The sequence below is a fragment of the Rutidosis leptorrhynchoides genome, chromosome 5 (genome assembly GCF_046630445.1).
Source record: "Rutidosis leptorrhynchoides isolate AG116_Rl617_1_P2 chromosome 5, CSIRO_AGI_Rlap_v1, whole genome shotgun sequence".
Lineage (NCBI taxonomy): Eukaryota > Viridiplantae > Streptophyta > Magnoliopsida > Asterales > Asteraceae > Rutidosis > Rutidosis leptorrhynchoides.
The window spans coordinates 1004503-1029187 of NC_092337.1; the positions used below are offsets into that span (position 1 = coordinate 1004503).

Below are 24685 nucleotides of genomic sequence, written 5' to 3' on the forward strand. Positions count from 1 at the left end.
GATTCCTCCGTAATTTATGGGATTTTGGTATTATATATACATATGTAAATTATATATTGAAGAATACCAAATATAAATTCTACAATCTATTTCATACCAAAAAATTCTTTCCCTGATCATACAAGATGGATCCCTCAACCAGTTCGAGTTCCTCGGATTCCGACAGCTATGCCGATATGGATTTCCACATGAGCTCCGAAAGCAGCGTGACCGGAATGGATCAACCAATTAGCCATCATCTATTCTGGATGAATTGGGGATGGGTTCGTAATCTACTTAATCATTGGAGACAAGAAGAAGGCGATCCTTTCCATCCACCACATTGCCCTCTTGGCAATGAACCTGAAGCACTTACCGGCGAACCTGTCCGAAACACCATTTTCTCTCTCATTTCCAGAGTATCTCGTCATGATTATATACTACACCAAATTCTAGATCTTATTTATCCGCTCGTCCGAACCGACAATCACCCCGGTGTAATAGAAGAAGTCAACGAGCTTCACGCTCGGGTAGTGGATTTGGAGAATATGGTGCAAAGGTTACAAACACCAGCAGTAGCACCAGCAGCATAACCAGTACCACCATCAACAACATCAACAGTACCATTACCACCACCAACAACAACCGCATCGCAAACCTCAACTTCATAATCTGTCCCATGAGCATTGACGTCATACGCCATGTAGATACCAAGGAATACCACAACGATGAAGTACTGATTCATAACTTCATTGGGAAAACATTCTACGACGATTATGTAATTTTTAAAGTTTAGAAATTATCTATCCTAGCCTTAACCATAAATCAAATGAGTTTAATTTAATATTAACTCATTAAATCTATATTACATCTGAAGAAATATACACATATATATTTCCATAAAGACTGTAATAAAATTCTTTTGTACAAAATATTAATTGTGAAATTTTTTTTTAACGGGTAGGTAATACCCGAGAGATATATAAATTCACAATTAATATGTTACATTCTTCGAATCTGATTCAGCAAATCATCCATTATACTCCCTACTTTCACAACAATATACATTCTTTTATAGAAATCAAAACAACCATACTCATTCAAAATCTAATTACATATTCTGATTTTGAAATCTCAGAATTCGATTCAAGATATAACCGAAATCATTACTCTTATATTTCTACATCTTTCAAAACTATACTTTGACTTCAAAACTGTCATAGAACCTCATATCTATTCATGGAACTCACAAAAATATTTGTATCACTCAAAATCTTAGAACATCATATGTATATTAACAATTACAATATGTGTTCAAACACTTCGAAATTATTAAAGACATGCGAGATGATGATCCAACCACACATTACCCACTGCCATGCACCTGAAAAGCTCTCGAAACCAAAGTTATAGTTTAACACGTATCCGTGTCAGATCCTTTAATATTTATTACCAAATATAATTTTTCAATCTCTTTCCAAAATAGACAGTTTTGTCATAGCTTCAACAAATCACCTTCATTTATTTATACGAATAAACCTTATTATAACAATTACCCCTTCATTATTGTTACTGGGGAACCTTTCATATCTCGCCACATTAGCAGTAAACTTATCAACAACTTCATTAACCTTCGACTTAAGCCTCTCCGAAAAGCCACTATACTTATTCATTAAAACCCCATCATGTACTCACCTACATCCTGTAACAATAATTATCACACCAACTACTAGAAATTAGCAATCAGTATTTTGAATTTCGCGACAATTTTACGTCAAAAGTTATATGTAGACATATAACGTCTATCTCCTAGACTTACATACTTTGAATGTGAATTTTCTGAAAAACATCCCAAACTATGAACTAGTTCTCCGAAATTGGAAAAATGCTGATGAAGCAGCAAAAACTGTAAACGACTTTAACAGTCAAAAGTTTGATGATAAAGAATAGTATGGTGGTAAAGCTGAGAAAAAGAGAAGGTTTGAAACTGGAAAACGGATTGAGCAGACCATGAAGGAGGCTGTGGACAAATCACAAAAACTAAACCTGCCTTCAAAGGATCCAAATGATTCAATGTCTACTGAAATAGTTAGCAAACACCTTACTTCTTATTCTAAACCTTCACAGACAAATCTTCTTCATCATCCATCTATGTTAAGAATTCTAAGATATTATCGTATCTTTTATTATAAATATCTTCGATATTCCTGAAGATATTTTCACAACTATTCTTATCCAAAATCTTCTATCTATTTGCAATATCTGCGTTACAACATAAAAAGAAACTGTGTTAGTTTCTAAATTCTGAAGAAGAAAAAAATTTGAATTTAAAATAGGAATGTTTTTGAAGTAGTATTGAGAACTGAAGCATGAGTTAGTATAATATAATGACACTTGATCAATGTGATTATATTACAGTAAGTCATACTGAGTTTCTAATGGAACGTGATGATTCACAGAACATACCGTCATCATGTACTATTTACACGACTCTTACATTCTACCCAATTTCCAAACATATTAAGAACATATCATCTTGATAGCTCTATATTTTAGGATATTCTGGTAATATTCCAAATCAAGATCGTGTCATTACGATTTTCTTCTTGGAACATTAACTATGTTCATCCAAAAATTCATATCTACAAATTCTGGACCATTATCCGCTTGACTTAAGGTCAGGAAGAGAAAACGAAAGCATGAAGCTCTGAAATATAATGGAGAATATAAAGCCCGATAACAACCCCGAAATTACAAACCGTGTATATAAATGCGTATAGCAATATAAAGACACGGGAGAATGAAAAACACAATAACCCCAAGGTAATGGTAGAAGAAAATAACTTCCTCCGGTGGTAGATGAAAAAGAAGAATGACAGATATGAAAGTTAAAAGTATATCAAGAATCAATACTGGATGAAGCATATTAACGAATGCTTTAAAGTATGAATTGGGGAGAAAGACTAGAAGGTGTGAGCTGTGGAAATAAAGAAACGAAGGGGGTGGAATTATAGTAAAATATCAGACAGAGAAATCGAGACAGATTATCGCATTTAATCAAAGAAGATCCTGATTTCCTTAATCGCCGAAGAACCAAATCTTATTGCAAAGATTTTCTTTAAATCCCATGAATTTCAGAAATCAATCAGAACTACATCATCGGTTAAAACGAATATATGTTTACTCATTTCACTCTCTTGCGATAGCTTCACTTATACTCTTCGCGTAATCAAATTGTTTTATCTATATTACTCAATGATGATAAAACTCTATTTATCAACTCATATTCGTCATGAAAACATTTTTATAGTTAGCCATGACGACCTCAATCAAATTTCGGGACGAAATTTCTTTAACGGGTAGGTACTGTGACGACCCGGAAATTTCTGACCAAATTTAAACTTAACCTTTATATGTTTCTGACACGATAAGCAGAATTTGTAATGTTGAATCTCAAAAAGTTTGGAACTACATTCATGTAATCAATTACCCTTTGATCGTGTTCGACGATTCACGAACAATTATGTGTATATAGATATATATATAATATATAATATTAACTGAAAACATTAACAAAGTATTAGATATATGATACTTTACATAAACATATTTGTTTCGATATATTTATCGACAGAATTAAGAGATAATATCAAATGATTGAATTATCAGATACATTATGATATGATTACGGGCCTATGTTATGAGGTCCACTGTGATTTAAGAAATCTATTTTTTTTGACAACTCATTACTTAACCAGTATGATAAAGATAACGATATTTATATTTTATTTTATTAATATATATATATATATATATATATATATATATATATATATATATATATATATATATATATATATATATATATATATATATATATATATAACGATTTAAATTAATATTATATATATTTTTATACGCGTATTATACGTACATAGTTTTATACTTTTACTATACTTTAACTTTACTTTTACTTTACTTTTACTTTACTTTAACTTTAATAATTCATACTTTAATAATTCACTTTAATAATTTATACTTTAATAATTCACTTTGATAATTCATACTTTAATAATTCACTTTAATAATTCATACTTTAATAATTCACTTTAATAATTCATACTTTAATAATTCACTTTAATAATTCAAAAATCTATTATAAATAGAATTTAATAGGTTTCATTATTTCAAAAAAACTTGAAAATATATTTCTCTAAACTCTCTCAATCGAATTACATATATATATATATATATATATATATATATATATATATATATATATATTTACTTAGTATTATTTCAAGATATTATTAGTATACATAAAATACTACAACGGAGTTATATTCAGATGATTTCAAAATAAGTTTTCAAATGGGATAGAGTTAAGGAAATTATGGGTTATAGCTATGAAGGTTATGGGTATTGATCGAGGGTATTGCTCGTGAGGTCAACCTAACGTTTATCATTTTCGTTGCGTCTACGTACTTTCCTGCAATATTGAATCACAATATTGATACGTGAGCATTCATATCTTATCTTTTATATATTAATAGTGTATCCCTGACTAGTGCTCGAGTATATATGATTATGCATGTTTGTATGCTTAGTTTCGTCGTTAAATAGTTTATGATAAATCACGAATTTGATACATATGCTACTGAGATAAGTTATATGATATGCATGTCGTTGAAAATCTGAAGAAAAAAATTAATAACTTTTCATTTAGAAATCGTGTGGTTTCGATGAACGGATTAAAAGATATGGTCAACTGAATTATCATTAATTTTAATATTATTATTAAAACGATTATTATAACTGTTATCAGTTGATGTTATTACTAAAATTATCTTTATTACTAAAAATTAATATTTTTATTGAAACTATCATTTTATTATTTTTATCATTATTATTATTATCAATATTATTTTATCAAATAAATATGCGTACAAAGATATTTTTACCACACGTAATGTAATTACATTAATAATACATACCACTATATTTTTATGATATTAAGTAAATTTTATAAATTTTATTATTTGAGATATATAAAAGTATATTTTTATCATATATGAATTTTAATATAAATTTTTATTTATTAATAAATGACTTGTATTATTTAGTATAATAAGATTTGATAAATATATTTAAATATATAAAACTACTATATATAAGTTATATAATAAACATATATAGATTTTGGAAGTCATTTTGGGTCAAGTTGACTTTTATTGACTTTTGCATGTCGGTCTCGAGCATTAGGATTGTGATACACTACGACTTGACCTAAATTGTTAGACAGATATTGACCAACATATAAATATATATACTTAATATAGGTTCGTGAATCCAAGACAAACACTGCACTTGTTCAGTGCCGTCATATACATAATTGCTACGAAATACAGTATTGTGAGTTTCATTTGCTCCCTTTTATATATATTTTTGGGACTGAGAATACATGCGCTGTTTTTATAAATGTTTTTCGAAATAGGCACAAGTACTAAAACTAATTCTATGTGGGTTTAAACCAGAAATATACCCTTAGCTTGGTAACATTAAACTACTTGTCTATGTATGGTAGGCGCGAATCCTAAAGATAGATCTATTGGGTCTGACAAACCCCATCCTGACTATGGGATGCTTTAGTACTTCGAGGTTATTTTAAACACACCTGATCTAGTGTACTTCAGAGGGTAAAACATGAACGTTAAAGCTTGTTACCGGGTGCCTACAACTTATAGAATACTTTTATACACTTGCGAGTGTACGGATATTTATAGAAACTGAAATCTTGTGGTCTATTACTATTACGGAAATGATGGATTATGATAAACTAATGAACTCACCAACCTTTTGGTTGACACTTTAAAGCATGTTTATTCTCAGGTATTAAAGAATTCTTCCGCTGTGCATTAGCTCATTTTAAGGATATTACTTGGAGTCATTCAAGACATACTTTGAAAGACGTTGCATTCGAGTCGTTGAGTTCATCAAGATTAATATTAAGTCAATTATAGTTGGATGTAATATGAAATGGTATGCATGCCGTCAATTTTTGATGTAAAGAAAATTTGTCTTTTAAAAACGAATGCAATGTTTGTAAAACGTATCATATAGAGGTCAAATACCTCGCGATGTAATCAACTATTGTGAATCGTTTATAATGTATATGAACGGGTCCTTTCAGACACGATGGGCGGGATATTTATATGTACGAATAATCGTTCATTTAACCGGACACGGGAATGAATTAATAGTCTATGAAATTATTAAAATAGGGGTGAAATTATGTACAAGGACACTTGGCATAATTGATAACAAAGTATTAAAATCTTGAGTTACACGCAGTCGATATCCTGGTATAATTATTAAACAAAGTATTAAGACCTTGTTACAGTTTAAGTCTCCAATTAGTTGGAATATTTGACTTCGGGTATAAGGATAATTTGACGAGGATACTCGCACTTTATATTTATGACTGATTGACTGTTATGGACAAAAACCAGACGGACATATTAAATAATCCAGGACAAAGGACAATTAACATATGGGTATAAAACTAAAATCAACACGTCAAACATCATGATTACGGAAGTTTAAATAAGCATAATTCTTTTATTTAATATTTAATTTCCTTTATTTTATATTTAATTGCACTTCTAATTATCGCACTTTTATTTATTGTTATTGTATTTAATTGCACTTTTAATTATCGTACTTTTTAATTATCGCAATTTTATTTTATCGCACTTTTATTTATCGCAATTTCATTATCGTTATTTACTTTACGCTTTAAATTAAGTCTTGTATTTATTTTTAATATTTTACATTAGGTTTTAACTGCGACTAAGTTTTAAAATCGACAAACCAGTCATTAAACGGTAAAAACCCCCCTTTTATAATAATAATATTACTTATTTATATATTTGTATTTTTATAAATTAAAACTAATATAGCGTTAAGCTTTGGTTAAAGATTTTTCCATGTGGAACGAACCGGACTTACTAAAAACTACACTACTGTACGATTAGGTACACTGCCTATAAGTGTTGTAGCAAGGTTTAAGTATATCCATTCTATAAATAAATAAATATCTTGTGTAAAATTGTATCGTATTTAATAGTATTTCCTAGTAAAATATACACTATTTCATATACGCCTCGCATAACATCAACCTTCAAGAAATCACTTGATCATAAAATCGTTTACATATTCGGACTCCTCTCGAAGAGCTCTACACATCTATACCAATAATTTCTTGATTAGAGTAAGTTTTAAAAACTCTAATTTTTGAGTTTTTATCTTTTTGATACATTTTAGGATAGATATAGTGTCTAGTGCTCAAGTCCTTGAATATTTACAAATGAAATGGTGTTTAATTGATCATTTGAGTAGTTATAATGAAATCCCATTTTTGAACTGATATGAACTTATTCTTACATGTTAAATACAGTTAATCAAAGTTCATAATTGAATTGCTATCGAAGAGTAGTTAATTTTTCATATAGATATTGCGCGATTTCGATTTCTTGATCAAAAATTGTGATTAATTGATTTTGGTTTGAAAATTCGTATTTGATATTGCTAATCTGGAAAAGTTGAGTTTACAATCTGTTCTTGGCATGATAATATTTGAAATGAGCTTGAAAAATTATTAACTTTTCGTTTAGATATCATATGTTTTCGATTTATAGAACTTAAGTTATGAACGATTGAAGTTATGTTTTTGTATGATTAAAGGTGAACGTTTTTGGCATGCTAAATGACATATAACTGATAATATAAGTTCATAGGGTTGTTGGACTTGAAAAACCACTGATATTAGACTCAAGAATCGGGTCGATTCGAATTTTCTTTAGACTTTTACGCTTGTTCAAAGTTTGGTACATGTTAATAAAAATGCTGTTTGATTTCTGAAAACTGCACGAACATAGTTTAACGTATTCTGTAACTGGGGCTTTTCTGGGACAAATCAGACTATACGAAAAATTGGGTAGATTCTCCACTTAAAAACGCCGCATCTCCAATTGGCGGTGACTGATTTGGAGTTGCGATGATTTTTCTAAAAATCACAGAAGTTTCTGCTGTAAACCTTGTTTTAAACTTGTGTTTTTGCAAATGTTTCGGGTTATAAAAATAATGACCAATACTTCGAGACTTGAAACTTTTTGTATGAACTTAATACACTTATATTAACTATTTCATATAGTGTGGGGTGTTCTAAAGTGGTAATTTTGTATATGTATAAACCATGTAATTTAAACCGTCCGTTTGGACATTTAACCCTTTTAAGCCAAAAAGTGTCAAAATGGGTAACGGGCACCGAGGACACGTTCGATATATCAATTTAAGTAAGTTTGAAGTTTGTAATGTTTTAAAAATGATTTTTGGCATGTTTTGATCAAAATGGGTATTTATGACCCATTTGAGTCATACGCGTCTACTTTGACCAATATGCGAAATTTTGAGGATCAAAGGTATATAACACGTCTAAAATATCATTTTTAAACTTATGACATGATTTTTACGTGCTCAAGTATTATGGTTTGGAATTTGAGTGGTCAATGGAAAATTTTTATTATTTTAGTGAAAGTGTCAAAATGACTCTCGGGCTCACTTTGTAGGCTCGTAAATTATAAATGATTAAGTTATGGCGAAAGCTATTAATTGGATCAGAAAGTAGATATGAGATGCTTCAAAATGATATAAGATATGTATGAATTTGTCGAGTCAAAACTAGTTTAAAACGAGCCTGAAAACAGGATGTTGGGGCTGACTTTTAGTTTTGATAGTGTGTCAAAAATGACTCTTGGGTCTACTTTGCGGACTCGTAAGTTGAAATCAGTTAAGTCTGGATAAAAACTATTAATTGGTATTGAAAGTATTTACGACATGCTTTAAAACGATATATTATATGTATGATTTTGTTAAGTCTAAACAGGTTTGAAACAAGCGTGAAAATGGGTAATCGTTGCTGATTTTGAACACTTATCAGCAGTTTACATTTTATCAGCAGTTTATGTTTCGGGAGGCTGTTTTCGTGAGGCCATAACTTTCAAAACGTAACTCCGTTTTCGTCAAATAAACTGTCTATAGAAAGGTGGGATGATATACTTTCCAATGGTCACGATCTAAGGTATTATATCAAAGTTGGTGGAACCCGGAATCAGCTACAAAATACCTAAAAAATACATATATGTAAATAATATTTTTTTCTAAGTAAAAATAGATAACCTAAGTTTGACTTATGTTTGACTATTTGACCAACTTGGATAATATTATGAGATTGTTTATTTGTGTTGACCATGTTGACTGTGTTTGACTTGCGTTTGACTTACATTTGACTTACTTTGACTTCTGTTGACTTTTGTTGACTTTTGCTAAATTTATGAGTCGGACTTGAGCAATAGGACTATATACTTACCCTATGGACCGACCTAGCTTATTAGACACTTATTGACAAACATATGTTCTCTAGGTTGAGGTCTAAGGTTACTTGCATTCCGATATTCGGTCACATCTCTGTGATTTATTTCTGAAGACGTCAGGTGAGTTTCATATGCTTCCTTTTTAATTGCTTTTGCAATCTATATTTTTGAGCTGAGAATACATGCACTTTATTTTAAACAATGGACACAAGTACATACTTAATTCTACACTGAGTTTGAACCGAAAATCCCTTAGCTTTGGTAACTAGTAACTGCCGGTTATAAGAACTGGTGGGCGCGAGTAGTTGTATATGGATCCATTGGGCTTGACATCCCCGTCTGTTCCAGGTATAGAAACCCTAGCCTGAACTATAAAGCATACGTATGCTATTTGAGTTTAGTACACGTTGGTTTGCGTGTATTGTACATGTTGGTTGCATGTATGTTAAAACAGAGGTACTTATTATATAGACGTTAAAGTTTAGTTACCAGGGTGCTCAATCTTGTAGAATATTTTGATAAACGTTTCTGGATGAAACAACTGAAATCTTGTGATCCACCTTTATATACAAATTATACGAAACATTAAAACTATGAACTCACCAACCTTTGTGTTGACACTTGTTAGCATGTTTATTCTCAGGTTCCCTAGAAGTCTTCCGCTGTTTGCTTATATGCTAGACAAGCTATGTGCATGGAGTCTTACATGACATATTTATCAAGGAAACGTTGCATTCACCAAATCATCACCATGTATCTTATTTTGACTGCATTGTCAACGGAATTACTATTGTAAACTATTATTTACGGTGATTGTCTATATGTAGAAATCATCAGATGTCGAAAACCTTTGATTTAAATATTCATTTATGGTGTGCCTTTTCTAAAGAATGCAATGTTTACAAAACGTATCATATAGAGGTCAAATACCTCGCAATGAAATCGATGAATGGCGTGTTCGTCCATATGGATTTGGAGCGATCGTCACATCTAGAGATTCGAGATAAAAGAGCGCATCATGTCCTTCGCAACAATTTGATCGAACACATTTGGACACTCCCGGATGATTATATTGTTCGAAACAATTAGCATTATTTATTGTGTTTTTTTTTATCTATTGTCTTTTATTATTTAATTATGTAATGTTTTAAATTTTTATTAATGTGATGTTTTAAATTTTATTAAATAAATTGTTTTTTAATTATTGGTATTTATTTATTGTATTTAAATAATAATTTTAAATTGGTTAAAGTTTGAAAGTGAGTGTTTAGTGAAAAGAATGTGAAAGAAATGTTAAATTGTTTGTGCTGATGTGGCGCTGATGTGACAGGAAAAATGATTATGAAACAATTAAACCATAGCAAGTGGCCTTACAATCATTTCTTTAACAATAATAGGCCGTGATTAAAGTTTTCACATAGCTCATTGGTTTGCCTTTATCATAACAAAAGCTTCCAGTTAAAACCTCACTAACTGCATACATAAAAAATGTTGAAAAAATCTCGGTTAGATGACGTACATTTGAGTACAAATACTCAACCTCTACAAATAAACTGAAGAGAAAAACTCACATTTGTTTACCGTTTAATTATGAAGCTGTAGCTTTCGGGTTCAATCATTGGCAATGTTTTCATGAGCGTAAATTCAGAGGTGTTTTCGAGCATAGGCAAGATAGGCAACCGCCTAAGGTCCAAAAATTTAGAAGGGCTCAAAATTTTGAATATGTAAATATTTTTCTCAATATATTTAATTAAATTAAATAAAAATTTGTCAATTAAAGTTAAGATATCTTATTTTTAATGGTTAAATACAATGTAAGTAAATAAATAGATAAATTAAAGTATCATCTTTTTATGCGCAGTAAAAAAAATTAACGTATATGTGGACCCATTTTTTTTTCGTCTAGGGCCTTTAATTTGTTGAGACGGCCGTGATCCTAATTAGGAATTTACAGTGAAATGTGCTTTACATGGCATGGCATCGGGGTGACGCATGAGTTCTTGATGTCTGAGGTTTACCTGCTATGGAAAACCAATGTGCTAGTTCATAGAATGGTTTCTCGTTACCAAAAAATGATATTATTTTTAAAAATAAAAAAGTGTTTGATGAATTGATGTATGTATTACAATAAAAATTAGCACTCAAGAAAAGAAAGGAAAGCCAACAAAGAATAAACCTTAAGCGAGATTGACAAAAAAGAATCGAATAAATTTAATGAAGATAAGTACAATTGTAGACCACGACAACACTTGATATTACAAAAAAAAAAAAATTATACAAACAAAATATGAGTTCTATTAACCTTACACAGACGACTGTTGTCTAAAACTTAAATGAAGTATAAATCAAAAGTCAAAATCACATCTTATGATAAATTTATTTACAATATTAACATCAATTTTTGATACTATTATTCTAAAAAATACTTGAGATGAAAATTAAATTATAAAATGTTTTTGATGATATAAAATAAAATAAAATAAAAAAAGAACACCGAAAGTTGAAAGCTCAAAAATTCCATTGATGGGTCCCATTGATTTCAACCCAAACCGTTTATTCCCGCGAAAAGATAAACACGGCAACCGTTCACCATAAAAGTATAGAATTACTTTCATAATTTGTTTCACTCGTTTTTAGACTTTAGGTATTACATATTTTTGTCGATTCTATTTGTAATGGATGTGAACTTAACTGTTGGTTCTATTTTGACCCTGTTTTTATCAAAAACTTATATTATGCTTACCTGATATATGATTTGATTGTATTAAATCTTATAGTATCAAACATGTTTTTCTCGGAATTTTTAGCAGATATTATCGTGTTATGCGCATATTGAACGTTAGCTCATGTTTTTAGATATCAAAATCAAAAATCCACAATTTCAACAAAAATCTAATTTAGATATATATAACTCCGCTAAAAAAAGCAAAAATCCACACCCAAAAACCTCGCGAGCCCTTCATCGTCGCCGTTACCGGAGATCAGTTCCACAATTTCAACATCATCTACTTCATTCCTTCAATTGTTCGTCTAATTAGGTTTACCTTCAAGTAAGATCTAACAGTTCAACGTCTCTACTTGGATACAAGTAAGATCTAATTTTCCATTATTGTTCTTCGTTCTCTGCACATCGTTTACTCCATTAGCTAACTGCTAAGTAGGTAATATCTCCATCTTCTTCATAATTTCAAATTGATTGTGTATTTATATATTCTTTTTATTCAAAACCCTAGAAATCGATCAATTTCAGCTTGAATTGAAGTGTATGTATTTCTATCGGAATCTCAGATCCGGTATTCCGTATGTTTGATTCGATTTGATTTGTGTGTAAAAATTGAAGTAAAAAACTTTGTCTTTAATATTGTGAAAAGGAACAGACAACAGAATACTTGTTATCTGTAAAACTCTTGTTACCTCACTCAATCACCTTCTCCGACGGACGATAATGTAATCTTAATGTCGAAGCCAAATGGATTTTCGTTTACAAAGTCGAGTGATAGTCGAGTAACTTCGTTCTTGATCTTCAATTTTCCGGATACATGGTCTCGTGAAGATTTCCGAAGAGTTTTTGAGGAATACGGGAATCTCAAAGACGTGTACTTTGCACGTAAGAGATTGTCGAGCGGTCAACGTTTCGGGTATGTCCGTTTTGAAGGCATCACGGATACCGACTCTTTTGCCAGAATATTAAACACCATACAAGTTAACGGGAAATGGGTTCGTGCTTACAAGGCTTTGGAGAGGAGTATTGATAAACAATCATCAAGTAAGGTTCGTGATTTCAAATTGAATGTTGAGGGGTATGAAGACTTCCCTCCTGCTCCTTGGAATCAGGGATCCTCAAAACCTTCAAGTTGGGAAGGCAAAAGCTTCGCAGAATCGATTAAACATAACCCAAAAGTATCTCAGATTCCTTTCTCTAATCACATCGAGGTAAGAGTCGGGGGTAAATGGATAGTATTCGATCTTCCTGATTCAGTGAACAACCACAATCTCATTTTTAGTTTCAACAAGGATGTGAGGACCCGGAGATTTCCGACCAAATTAAAACTTAATCTTTATATGTTCTAACACAATAAGCAAAGCCTGTAATGTTGAGTCTCGAAATGTTTGAACTATTTATATAGATTCATTTAACCTGTGACTATTTCCGACGATTCACGAACAATTGTGTGTAAATAAATATGTAAATATATATACATATATAAATATAAGAGTGCATATTAAGTTGTATTAATAAAATACAAAATAATCATTTGAATTGAAAATGTAAAATAATGTACAAGATAATTAAGATTAAAATTTATTTATGATTTAAACGAATTCTTATTTTTATTTATTATCATTTTTATGATATTATTTAGTTATTTTATTAGAATCATTATTAATATTATTAGGGTATTTACTATTAATATTTATTAAAAATAAAAATAGGGAATCCCATTCTGTTAGAAGTAACTATCAATTTTTTTTCTTTTTCTTCACATGAAAATAATTTACGTACTTCATGTCTCCAGTTTGTTACAAGTCTACTTCACAAATCAATTGGAAATCAATTTAACTGTTAAATCATGTACCTAATCACTCTATATAAGTTACAAACTGCAATTTGAGTTGAAAACAAAGAAAACCCATAAAATAAGCTCGACACTCTGTACATTCATCTTTTTCACCATATTTTGATTTAGAACAAATTTTCAAAATGTAATAATGCAGTCATGTTAGGAATCGTCTATCTAAACTATCTGTAAGTTTTCAATCCTCAATTCTTTCTATTAATTTCTAATTTGAGAGTCAAAGTTTTGGTTTTCAAAGTCAACTAAGTGTTCTTAGTTTGTTTTGATATCTCCAGTTAATTTGATGATCCATAAAGATTATAGGAATGATTTGCAACACAATTCATGTTGTAATCGTAACCTATAACACTCTTAATCTAAAAATCAATTTTTGAGTTCTTGAGTTCTTCACAGTGATATACACTAACGTGAATTCGAAACAAATTTCAAAAACTAAAAATGTAGAGTTGTTAGGAATCATTTACTTAAACTTCCTGCAAAATCTCAAGTTCCAATTCTTGATAACGAATTTGAATTTGCGAGTCAAAGTTAAATTGTCAAAAGTCAACTGTTTTGTTCTTGGAGAAATTAGAGCTTGTTTTGATGTTTTAAGTTCAATTGACGATTTCAATAGTTTTTAGGAATGATTTGAAACATGTTTCATGTTGTAAAGATTGTCCAAAACGAACTCAAAATTGAAAACAAATTTTTTTTTTCTTGGCTACCAGCAAGCAGTAGGATTTTTTTGTTTTTTTCTCATTTTTTTTATATCATGAACACATTTTATTTTTTGTTTCATGTTTGTTTAGAAGTCCTAAAACCATTTTGATGATTGACTATTAAGAATGAAGTTGTTTGATTGTTTAGATTTTGGTGAAGAAGATGAAGTGGGTTGAAACATGTAATAGATAAGTATTTGGGTTTGTATTATAAATCAGAAAAACTGAAATGGAGGAATGGTTAAGGGTGTTGATGAGTGAACGAGAGGTCTCGGGTTCGAGCCTGGCTTGGTGCAATTTTTTTAAAACTGACTCCTAAGGTAGTTTTATACTTTTAAAAATTATTATTATTATTAATATTATTATTATTATCCTTAGGTATTTCTACAATTATTAATTTTACAAAACAAAAGATATATATGTAAATATATTATTACATAAAATATACTAATATTACATAAAATTATGTTTCAACTAATATTATTGATATAACATTAATTAAATATCAAATAAGTATCATAATATATTATAAGAATAATTAATACATAACAAATATATAAACTTAATTGATTTATACTATAATGTGTTAATACTTGATATAGGTTCGTGAATCCGAGGCCAACCCTGCATTGTTCAATGTCGTCATATGTATTTTTACTACAAAATACAGTATTGTGAGTTTCATTTACCTTTTTACCCTTTATATTTTTGGGCTGAGAATACATGCGCAACTTTTATAACTGTTTTACGAAATAGACACAAGTAATCGAAATTACGTTCTATGGTTGAATGATCGAAACTGAATATGCCCCTTTTTATTAAGTCTGGTAATCTAAGAATTAGGGAACAGACACCCTAATTGACGCGAACTCTAAAGATAGATCTATCGGACCCAACAAGCCCCATCCAAAGTACCGGATGCTTTAGTACTTCGAAATTTATATCATGTCCGAAGGAGGATCCCGGAATGATGGGGATATTCTTATATGCATATTGTGAATGTCGGTTACCAGGTGTTCAATCCATATGAATGATATTTTTGTCTCTATGCATGAGACGTATGATTATGAGAAATGGAAGTATGAAATCTTGTGGTCTATTAAAATTATGAAATGATTCTTTATGATAAACTAATGAACTCACCAACCTTTTGGTTGACACTTTAAAGCATGTTTATTCTCAGGTACGAAAGAAATCTTCCGCTGTGCATTTGCTCATATTAGAGATATCACTTGGAGTCATTCATGACATATTTCAAAAGATGTTGTATTCGAGTCGTTGAGTTCATCAAGATTATTATTAAGTCAATTATATTTGGATATATTATGAAATGCTTTACATGACTGTCAACTGTCGATGTAACGAAAGTTTGTCTTTTAAAAACGAATGCAATGTTTGTAAAATTTATCATATAGAGGTCAATTACCTCGCGATGTAATCAACTGTTGTGAATCGTTTGTAATCGATATGGACTTCGTCCGGATGGATTAGGACGGGTCTCTACAAAGGATCGGTTATTTTGGTCTCTGGTTGAAGTGAACAAGCTTAAGGTCGACGTAGATGAAGGTTTTCAATCGGCCAAAGATAAATCAGAAGGTGATAATGAATTGTCGGGTGAGAGTAATAAATCGGTTAGTGAGAATAAGAAATCATCAAACATGGGTGAGATCAATCGTTCCTGTGATGAAGAAATCAAAGGGAAACCTGTTGAAGAACATGGTAATTGTGTACCCTGCAGAAGGAATCAATGAGGTAGAAGATGGTGAGTTTGTGCCGTCTGAAAACAAGAATTTTTGGGCTCCGTCCGATGATTCTCCGGCACCGGTATCCACACCGGAAATAATCGACGGTTCGATGTCGGATGCAGTTCAAAGGCCGAGGGATTTTCATTTTCCAAGATGAATGGTGCCGGTCTCGAGGAAAATAACAGCACGAGTGATGCTGGTTCGTTGAAATCTCCAAGGAATTTTCAAAAACATGTTGGGCCGAATCAAACATTTGGGCCAGATTATACTTCTGACTCTAATATGGACAATTACTCTTCAAATGGGCCGAGCTTGGGCTCAGACGAAAGAAACGTGGGTGATCCTACTCCATACGAAAAAGAATGTGTCGTGACTTCTATTCCAGCTCATACCGCGGTTGCTCGTTTTCGTGTCAAAAGGAAAAATGTTCCTCCTTTGATCAAAAGTCATTTTATTAATCATGTATGGGGCAGGAATAATATGAATCGTAACCGACGTCGAGATAATTTTCGATGGCACGAAAGATATTTTATCGACAATGTGATGAATAAATCGGAGGAAGATATTGGTTGTTGCTCGTGTTGCTCTTCTTGCGCGTCATCGGATTCGGATACATCATCGGACTCGGAAACATAGTTTTCTCAGCTGTCTTGTCGTGTTATCTATAATGTCCTCGTGATTGTGTGCCCTATATAGTTTTCGAGCTTTTGCGTGTGTGTGTGTCCTAATTTTGTGGTTGCGTGTTGTTTCGTGTTTTATCTAGCTCCTTGCTAGTTTTTATCTCGTGTATTTGGTTTTTTTTAATAATAAAAATTTACTTGCCTTTCAAAAAAAAAAAAAAAAAAAATATACTTTACAACATATGTATACTAATCGAAAATTCAAAATGTGATTCAATAAGTCAAACAGAGTGCATACATATGAGACCTAATGTATTTTCATTTTTATAGAGATAGAGAACCAACTTAATAAATGATTAAGATATACCTTTAACTATGCGTTAAACTAATCAGTTTCAAACATTGGTGTGTATTATATTACAATATACCAAGATCTTCCATTACCGTTACAAATCTAGCATCTCGAAATGTCTTGAACTTCAGTCCTACACAAATTTATTTCATTTTAGAATAATAAATTAATTATTAATTAGTGACATTATATTAGAATAATTAGTACGAGTATTTTATCGTCCTTTATTATGCGTGTTTAAAAGTACGTAAGCATTAGTCCCACTTATCACTTAATAAAGTGATGATCCAAAAAGTGGTTTATTGAGCTTATTGGGCACTTTTTGAGCTAACTTAGAAGCTTTAAACTTTTTTATAATGTGTTCACTTTTTTCCTTTTCACATCTAGCTAGAATATCATCTAATAGCCAATACATTGATTTTACTGTATTTACACAACTGATCTAATTAAATTAATTTTAACTTTATTGTGATATAGCCGTATAGGATAAGATTGTTTTGCGAATGAAAACTTTAGTTCCTCAATCCCAGGTGTAGCTATTATGCCATTACGCTTAGTGTTAAAGGTTAACTAGCACGAGTACTACAATTAGCATGCCAATTGAAGCCAATTCTCGTTAAGACAACTTCGGCTATGAGATTTGCTTTTGTTTGTAAATTGTAACGTAGCTACTGTGTATAGCCTTTACGTAAAGTACAAATATCATGTATGTAAGCCAAAAGTAGTCATTAGTTTAGTACTTTAACATACTGAAAGTTCCAAATCAAGAAGATTGTATCATGGAATATACATCGTTAACGATACTGTATTAGAAAATGTAACTGATCACATATTACTAGTTGCTGGTGCCTTTGAGTTTGACAACTCATCAAGTTTTAGAATATATTTTGACTTCATATAACAGGCTACTGTTATGACGGAACCAGGATAGGGCAATTTTGTTTATTTTGTTGTACACCAAACTTAGATGGCACTAGCAAGTATGAACGAAATAATGGATAATAAGAAATTCACATTTAAAAATACTTTCTAAGCTTTGTTATTTGTTAGCTAAGGCAGTAACCACGATAGATCTTTTATACACAACTATAATACAACAATAAATCAGTATTTTTTTAGCTCTGAAACGTCCTATCAGAACTGACCTGCTCGTATGTCTCTATCAACTCGTTCTGCATTGAAGGTCCCAGGGAGTTCTCTAAAATCTTCATTGAAGATGGAATAGGCACTGCATGTGTCCATTAAAGAGACAAATAAACACTTTATTAATTACAGAGAAACTATTAAACCATTTGTTAGACCTAGTGGTTATGCCAAATCAAATGACCAAAAACTTATCAATCAATTTACTTGCCTGTACAGGTGGCAAGTTTGATTCATTTGCATATAGATGAATTAATTAGGGTTGTGTTTGATATCATATATGTATATGCAGTGGCAAAAATAAGATAGGGGCAGGGGTTGGCAGCCGCCCCAAGTGGATTTGCAATTTTTAGTGCAAAAAAATTTAGATTTTTTGATTTGGCCCCTAATGATTTTTTTTTTGCGCCAAAGTCTCCATATTTTGCCTCAAAACCTCCAAATTTTGCCCAAAAACCTTCATATTTTGCCCCCAAACCTTCATAGCCCAGAAAAAGTTGCTACGCTTTACAAAGAAATTCGCCAAAAATTGCTGCTTCCGCCACTGTGTATATGATACATACCTCATATCACCTTGTTGACGCTTTCCAAGATTTAGAAAGATAATGGCGAAACCGGTTCCAAGGATCTATATATATAAGAGTAAAATGAGAGATTCGGTATAGTAAAATCTTCCAACATTGAAAGCATTAAACTGTAAGAGCTGTTACCCGACCCACCCATTTGCCACCTGGCGCACCTCTAGTCCCATGTATAACGAATCAACCAAATTGTCAATCATCATATAAAGAAAAATTCAAAAACAGTTTTACTTACATATAAAGGTCCCACATCCCATTTGTGAGCAATAGGTGCCAAGATAGACCACATGGTAATTACAGCCCACACCTTGATTCTAAGAGAGAAGATTGCCATCAAAAGCATATCTAATTAAAAAAAAAATGAAAAAATAAAAAATGCAACAAGTCAGTACCAACCACAACTGAAACTTTTAAGCTTGAATTTTCATTAAACCACAAGCTTACCGGGTATCTTCAATTTTTCACGTAGGAATATAAAAAGTCTTCTCTTCCATCCATTATTTAATTCTGGGATCTGAAACTTCTACATTTAGGGGAAGACTCGGTTAGAATATGTACAAAAGAAGCACAGAATACAAGTCAAGCGAAGAACTACAGGGAGCAATTTTGACCCTATCGAATCAAATCATGTTTTATCTCCAATGGTTCAAACACGTAAAAAATAGCTTAGAAGAATTCTGGTCAAATGGGTTAAAACTCAAAAGTCACCCAAAGTATTGTTTAATGCATAGAATATCATAATATTATTTTATTCAGAAAAATAGAATATTGTGGATATAATAAAATCCTTCTGAGTATAATGGACACGCTATTTATAGGAAGTCATAAATTTCAGGACAAAACTGATCAACCCAACCCTTTTCATCCCCTACAAAAAAGAATCTATTTCGACTCATTACCTGACCCACCCATTTTGCAACCTAAAAAAATCATCATGGAATTCTATCAAAGAAGAATATACAGTTCAGTTCTTACTAGTTCCTCTTCATCATCCTCGAATCCATTTTGAAAGTGTTTAGCAGGAGGTTTTGGTTTAACAGCAACAATAAGAGTATCTGGAAAAAATCACAAGAATTTCTTAAATACTGTATAAATAACAAAATTTAATTGCAAAAATAACAACCAAATATCAAAACAAAAGATTCACAAGACACACTAGAAAGTTGACAATCGGCAAATATCAAAATTAGGCAAACTCTTGCACTGTTGAAACTTATGCACAAGAGTTTGTCCAATACACCACAAAAGTAAAACAAAACTTGTACCTCCTTTTTTGAAATGAACAGATATGTCATCGCCATATTTGCTGTCATGTAACACATTTCCATGCAAAACAAGCTTCAAATTTTCCAGAGGCAAGCGCCCATTCCCAGCAATTAAATTTCTCAAATCACGTACCTGATTGACATTATTTCTTAGAATATAAAACTACGCACCTTCGAAGTAAAAGAATATCGATTTAGAGGTAACTCTCAAACAAGATCTATTCACTAATCGCAGCATATGGTTAGAATGTTAATGTTAATGTTAATATATAAAATTTGTGGTACAGACGTCATATTTGACCAACTCTTTTACAAATCTATAAACTGCTTTACATACACCAATCATACTGATTTTGGAAGACTGACATCTCTTTCTGACAACAGACGGACTACGAGGGACTGGATGACTAAAGGTCCTCTACCACTGAGTCCATAAGACTGTAACCAAGCCTAGTTAAACAAATCTATAAGACTATAATCCCTAATCTATAAACGAATAAAATGAGTTCAGCAGATACGTAACCCTATTAACATAAGTTTGATATCCGCTCTTAGTTTCCGACCAAAAAGCTCCTTCTAACTTATCATAATCTAACATCTCAAGTCTCAATTCGTCAAAATAGACTTTAATAAACATATAAGTTTGTCATGCAGGAACTCTGAATAGCTTCTCTTTACTCATAATGTGATATTATACACATATACTCATAATGTGGCTAAGCACCATAAAGTTAAACTTATACATTAATATTAATTTCAGCAACATATATGAACTAAACAAAAATCGAACAAAACGACGATCAGAGAGATATCCATTCCTTGATTACAAATCTAACATCTGTTAGATATATGTTAACAGTGTTATCATACATCATCATTACAATCAGCTATTGTTCGCAATTAAAAACATTTAAATAAGAATCACGAAAGCGAGAAAACGAAACTTGACCTAAATCCTCATAATTGAGTAATTATTTACTACCAATGTGATAAATCTAATAAGAATTACGATATGCATATGAAATACCAAGTGATGAAGAATGAGATTTATACTTTGATCGGAGAAGGGACATCTAATGATGACGGAGGTAAAGGACCGATCATTCTGAGAGTTATTCGTACAATATTATCATCTCCGGTTCCGGAATTACTCTTGATTTCATTCATCGTTCACTGACGGCAGTGATTACCGGCAGCAACAAATTAACGGCAGCAACCAAAAATTGTAATTAGGTCCGTTCCACTCCTATTATTCGTACTTTATTTATATTTATTTAATTTATAATTTATTTATAGTTTATTCATATTTCCTTTTAGATTACTTGTTGTTGTGACTTTGACTCCTTCGATTTTGAAGTTTTACATGTTACTGCTTGTACTTACATTATATCCATCTTTTTATCGATATCTGTCGAAACAAATATATCTACGGGGAAAAATATATACTTTTAATAAACAAATTTACTGCCACATCAGCGCCACATCATCACTTACTTTCCATCACTAATCAAAGACTAATTGCTAACCACCATGACGTACCCATCCCACACTTCCTCACACCCACCAAACTAATTAATTATTTACGGGTACAAATAATAAGGCAAAATGTACAGCAAATTAATACATTTCATCCGTGATCCATTTTGCTATCCAAGGACATTTTGCAGCACGGGTGATCCAACCACTAAACAAGGCGGAGTGCTAATATTGGAGCCAATGAAGCACGGGGGCAACGGCGGGGTCAATGACCCAACCGATATTAGTGGTCTAACAAACTTAAGGTGAAAATAACAAATAAAAAACAAATTAAATGTTTTAGTTAATAGAATATATTGTAATTGAATGTTTTAATTAGTGGAATAAATTGTGTGTCTTTTGTCTAATATGGGACAAGGAAAATATTAAATTTGGATGAACATATTTGGTAATATAATTCTTTTAGAATTTAACTAGAAAAATATCGGCCCGCGCGATGCGGCGGGGCTTTTCAGGTTGAATATTCGTGTTTCACGTAGCGTTATTTATTTACAGAATTTAAAACGTGTTGGTACGGGTATTTCTGGAAACACTTGGTTACTACCTAATATACATAATGTATAGCGCGTTTTTTACGATGGAACAATCTCGTAGAAAAGGGACCAGAACAATCGATACGAGGTTGTTAGTTTGAGATGTTTATTATATGTGTATGTATATGTATAAGAAATAGCCCAAAATTATTTAGCGTTTTTTTAAAAATAGTCCGTTTCGTACGTACTTAGTTGCGTTGTGTTCGCAAAATTATTTCGAGTTGAATGATGGTCACGAAAAAATTAAACTCGAACCGAGCGAGAAGATAGGGCCCGTTAAAAATTTGGGTGAAGTTATTTTTTTATTTTGATAAAATTATATATTTACACTTTCTACCCCTGAAAAAGTGTAAACGTTGAGGGGTCGATATTAAACTCGTCAAAGTTGAGGGGCCGAGTGTAGTGTGTAACACCCTGAATTTTTTACATCAGAAGTGTCATCAGAAAGTGTCAGTAAAAGTGTGCATCATATCGTGACCCGTCCAAAAATCCATCTGGACGAACGCTTCAACATCTGGCATCATCGCGATGAACTGTCCTAAATATGCCATGAGCGACTCCATGTCATATCCCGAAAATGAGCAAATGCACAGCGGAAGATTTCTTTCATACCTGAGAAAAAACATGCTATAAAGTGTCAACCAAAAAGGTTGGTGAGTTCATAGGTTTATCGTAATCAATCATTTCCATAATTTTAATAGACCACAAGATTTTATTTTTATATATAAACTGCAGGAACATTCATCTGCAAAAATTATAATACAGGAACACTCATCTGTATAAAAATTCATTCATATGGTGAACACCTGATAACCGACATTAACAAACGCATATAGAATATCCCCAAATACACAGGTACACTCATCTGTATATAAAATCGAAGTACTAAAGCATCCATAACCTGGATGGGGTTTGTTAGGCCCATAGATCTATCTTCAGGATTCGCGTCAATTAGGGGGTCTGTTCCCTAATTCTTAGGCTACCAAGCTAAAATGGTGATATTCAATTTAATAATCCAGCCATAGAATGTAGTTTTGAGTATTTGTGTCTATTTCGTCAAACATTTATAAAAGCAGCGCATGTATTCTCAGTCTCAAAAATGTAAAGAGTAAAAGAGATCATATGAAACTCACAATACGATATTTTGTAGTAAAAATATTCATACGACGATACTGAACAATGCATGGTTGGCCTCGGATTCACGAACCTATATCATTTATATATATATATATATATATATATATATATATATATATATATATATATATATATATATATATATATATATATATATATATTAAAACATGTAATCGTAATCGAACAATTTATATACGTATTTATTAGTGATATCATTTTATAACTTATGTTTTTCATTAAAATATTTTAATATTACCAATAATGATATATTAATAATAATGATACTAATTAATGATAATGATAATACTATTAAGGAAAATAATGATAAAAATAATAATACTAATATTGTTAAAAATAATGATTTTAATAAAAATGATAGTTTTTAATAATAGTCATAATAATAATAATAATAATAATAATAATAATAATAATAATAATAATAATAATAATAATAATAATAATAATAATAATAATAATAATAATAATAATAATAATACTTAATAAGGCTTATTTTACTAATCATAATATTAACAATACTAATACTAATATTTATATTACTAACTATAGTGACAATAATAATACTAACTATAAATATAATGATTTTACTAATAATAGTACTTATTGATACTAATAATAGTACTTATTGATACTACTTAGTAATAATAAAAATGATAATAATATTAATTATACTAATGATCTTATTACTAATATGGGTAATAATAATAATTACTTAATAACATTAATAATAATTAATAATAATAATAATAGCAATAATAATAATGAAATAATAATAATAGTAATAAAATTATACCTCACAAGAATAGCCTAAAAATATAGTTCCTCTGCCGGGGCTCGAACACACAACCTCTCGCTTAAACACAAACACACCCAACCATTGAACTACTAAACTCTTTCTGTTTTAATTTTCGCATTTAATTCTCATATCCTATAAATTCGGCCCAGATGTATCTCGGCCCCACAGAGAAAATTAGGTCTCGGTCCAACAACAAGCACAAGCCCAACAGTAGCTTTTAATGCAAATTAAAAAAAATAATGCCATGGCCTAGTTTTGAACCCGTGACCTATCGATT

At 31.0% G+C, this 24685-nt stretch overlaps 1 protein-coding gene across 3 annotated transcripts; it reads right to left on the reverse strand.

The window, feature by feature from the left end:
- Positions 1–17427: 17427 nt before the first annotated feature.
- On the reverse strand, positions 17428–21638 carry LOC139850357 (uncharacterized). 3 transcript variants are annotated; one of them, XR_011760006.1, is made up of 9 exons: positions 21442–21638; positions 20389–20521; positions 20099–20178; positions 19568–19646; positions 19359–19468; positions 19253–19283; positions 19106–19170; positions 18548–18630; positions 17498–17535 (listed from the first exon to the last, which is right to left on the reverse strand). XR_011760006.1 is itself a non-coding variant. In XM_071839939.1 (8 exons), exons 1-8 carry the CDS (start codon positions 21553–21555, stop codon positions 17468–17470), a joined length of 732 nt encoding a protein of 243 aa, XP_071696040.1. In that variant the 5' UTR covers positions 21556–21638; the 3' UTR covers positions 17428–17467. The 3 variants fall into 3 exon arrangements, 2 of the variants coding, with proteins under 2 accessions (XP_071696040.1, XP_071696041.1); XM_071839939.1 differs by lacking the exon at positions 19253–19283 and having other exon boundaries at positions 17428–17535; XM_071839940.1 differs by lacking the exon at positions 17498–17535 and having other exon boundaries at positions 18495–18630.
- Positions 21639–24685: the final 3047 nt, after the last annotated feature.

Excerpts from the sequence above, each read along its gene's own strand:
- LOC139850357 (XM_071839939.1), bottom strand. The coding sequence starts at position 21,555 with ATGAATGAAATCAAGAGTAATTCCGGAACCGGAGATGATAATATTGTA. Across the intron at positions 20,522-21,441 it reads ATGTCCCTTCTCCGATCAAA|GTACGTGATTTGAGAAATTT; the intron begins GTATAAATCTCA and ends AATGTCAATCAG. Across the intron at positions 18,631-19,105 it reads CGTCAACAAGGTGATATGAG|TGCCTATTCCATCTTCAATG; the intron begins GTATGTATCATA and ends GGACACATGCAG.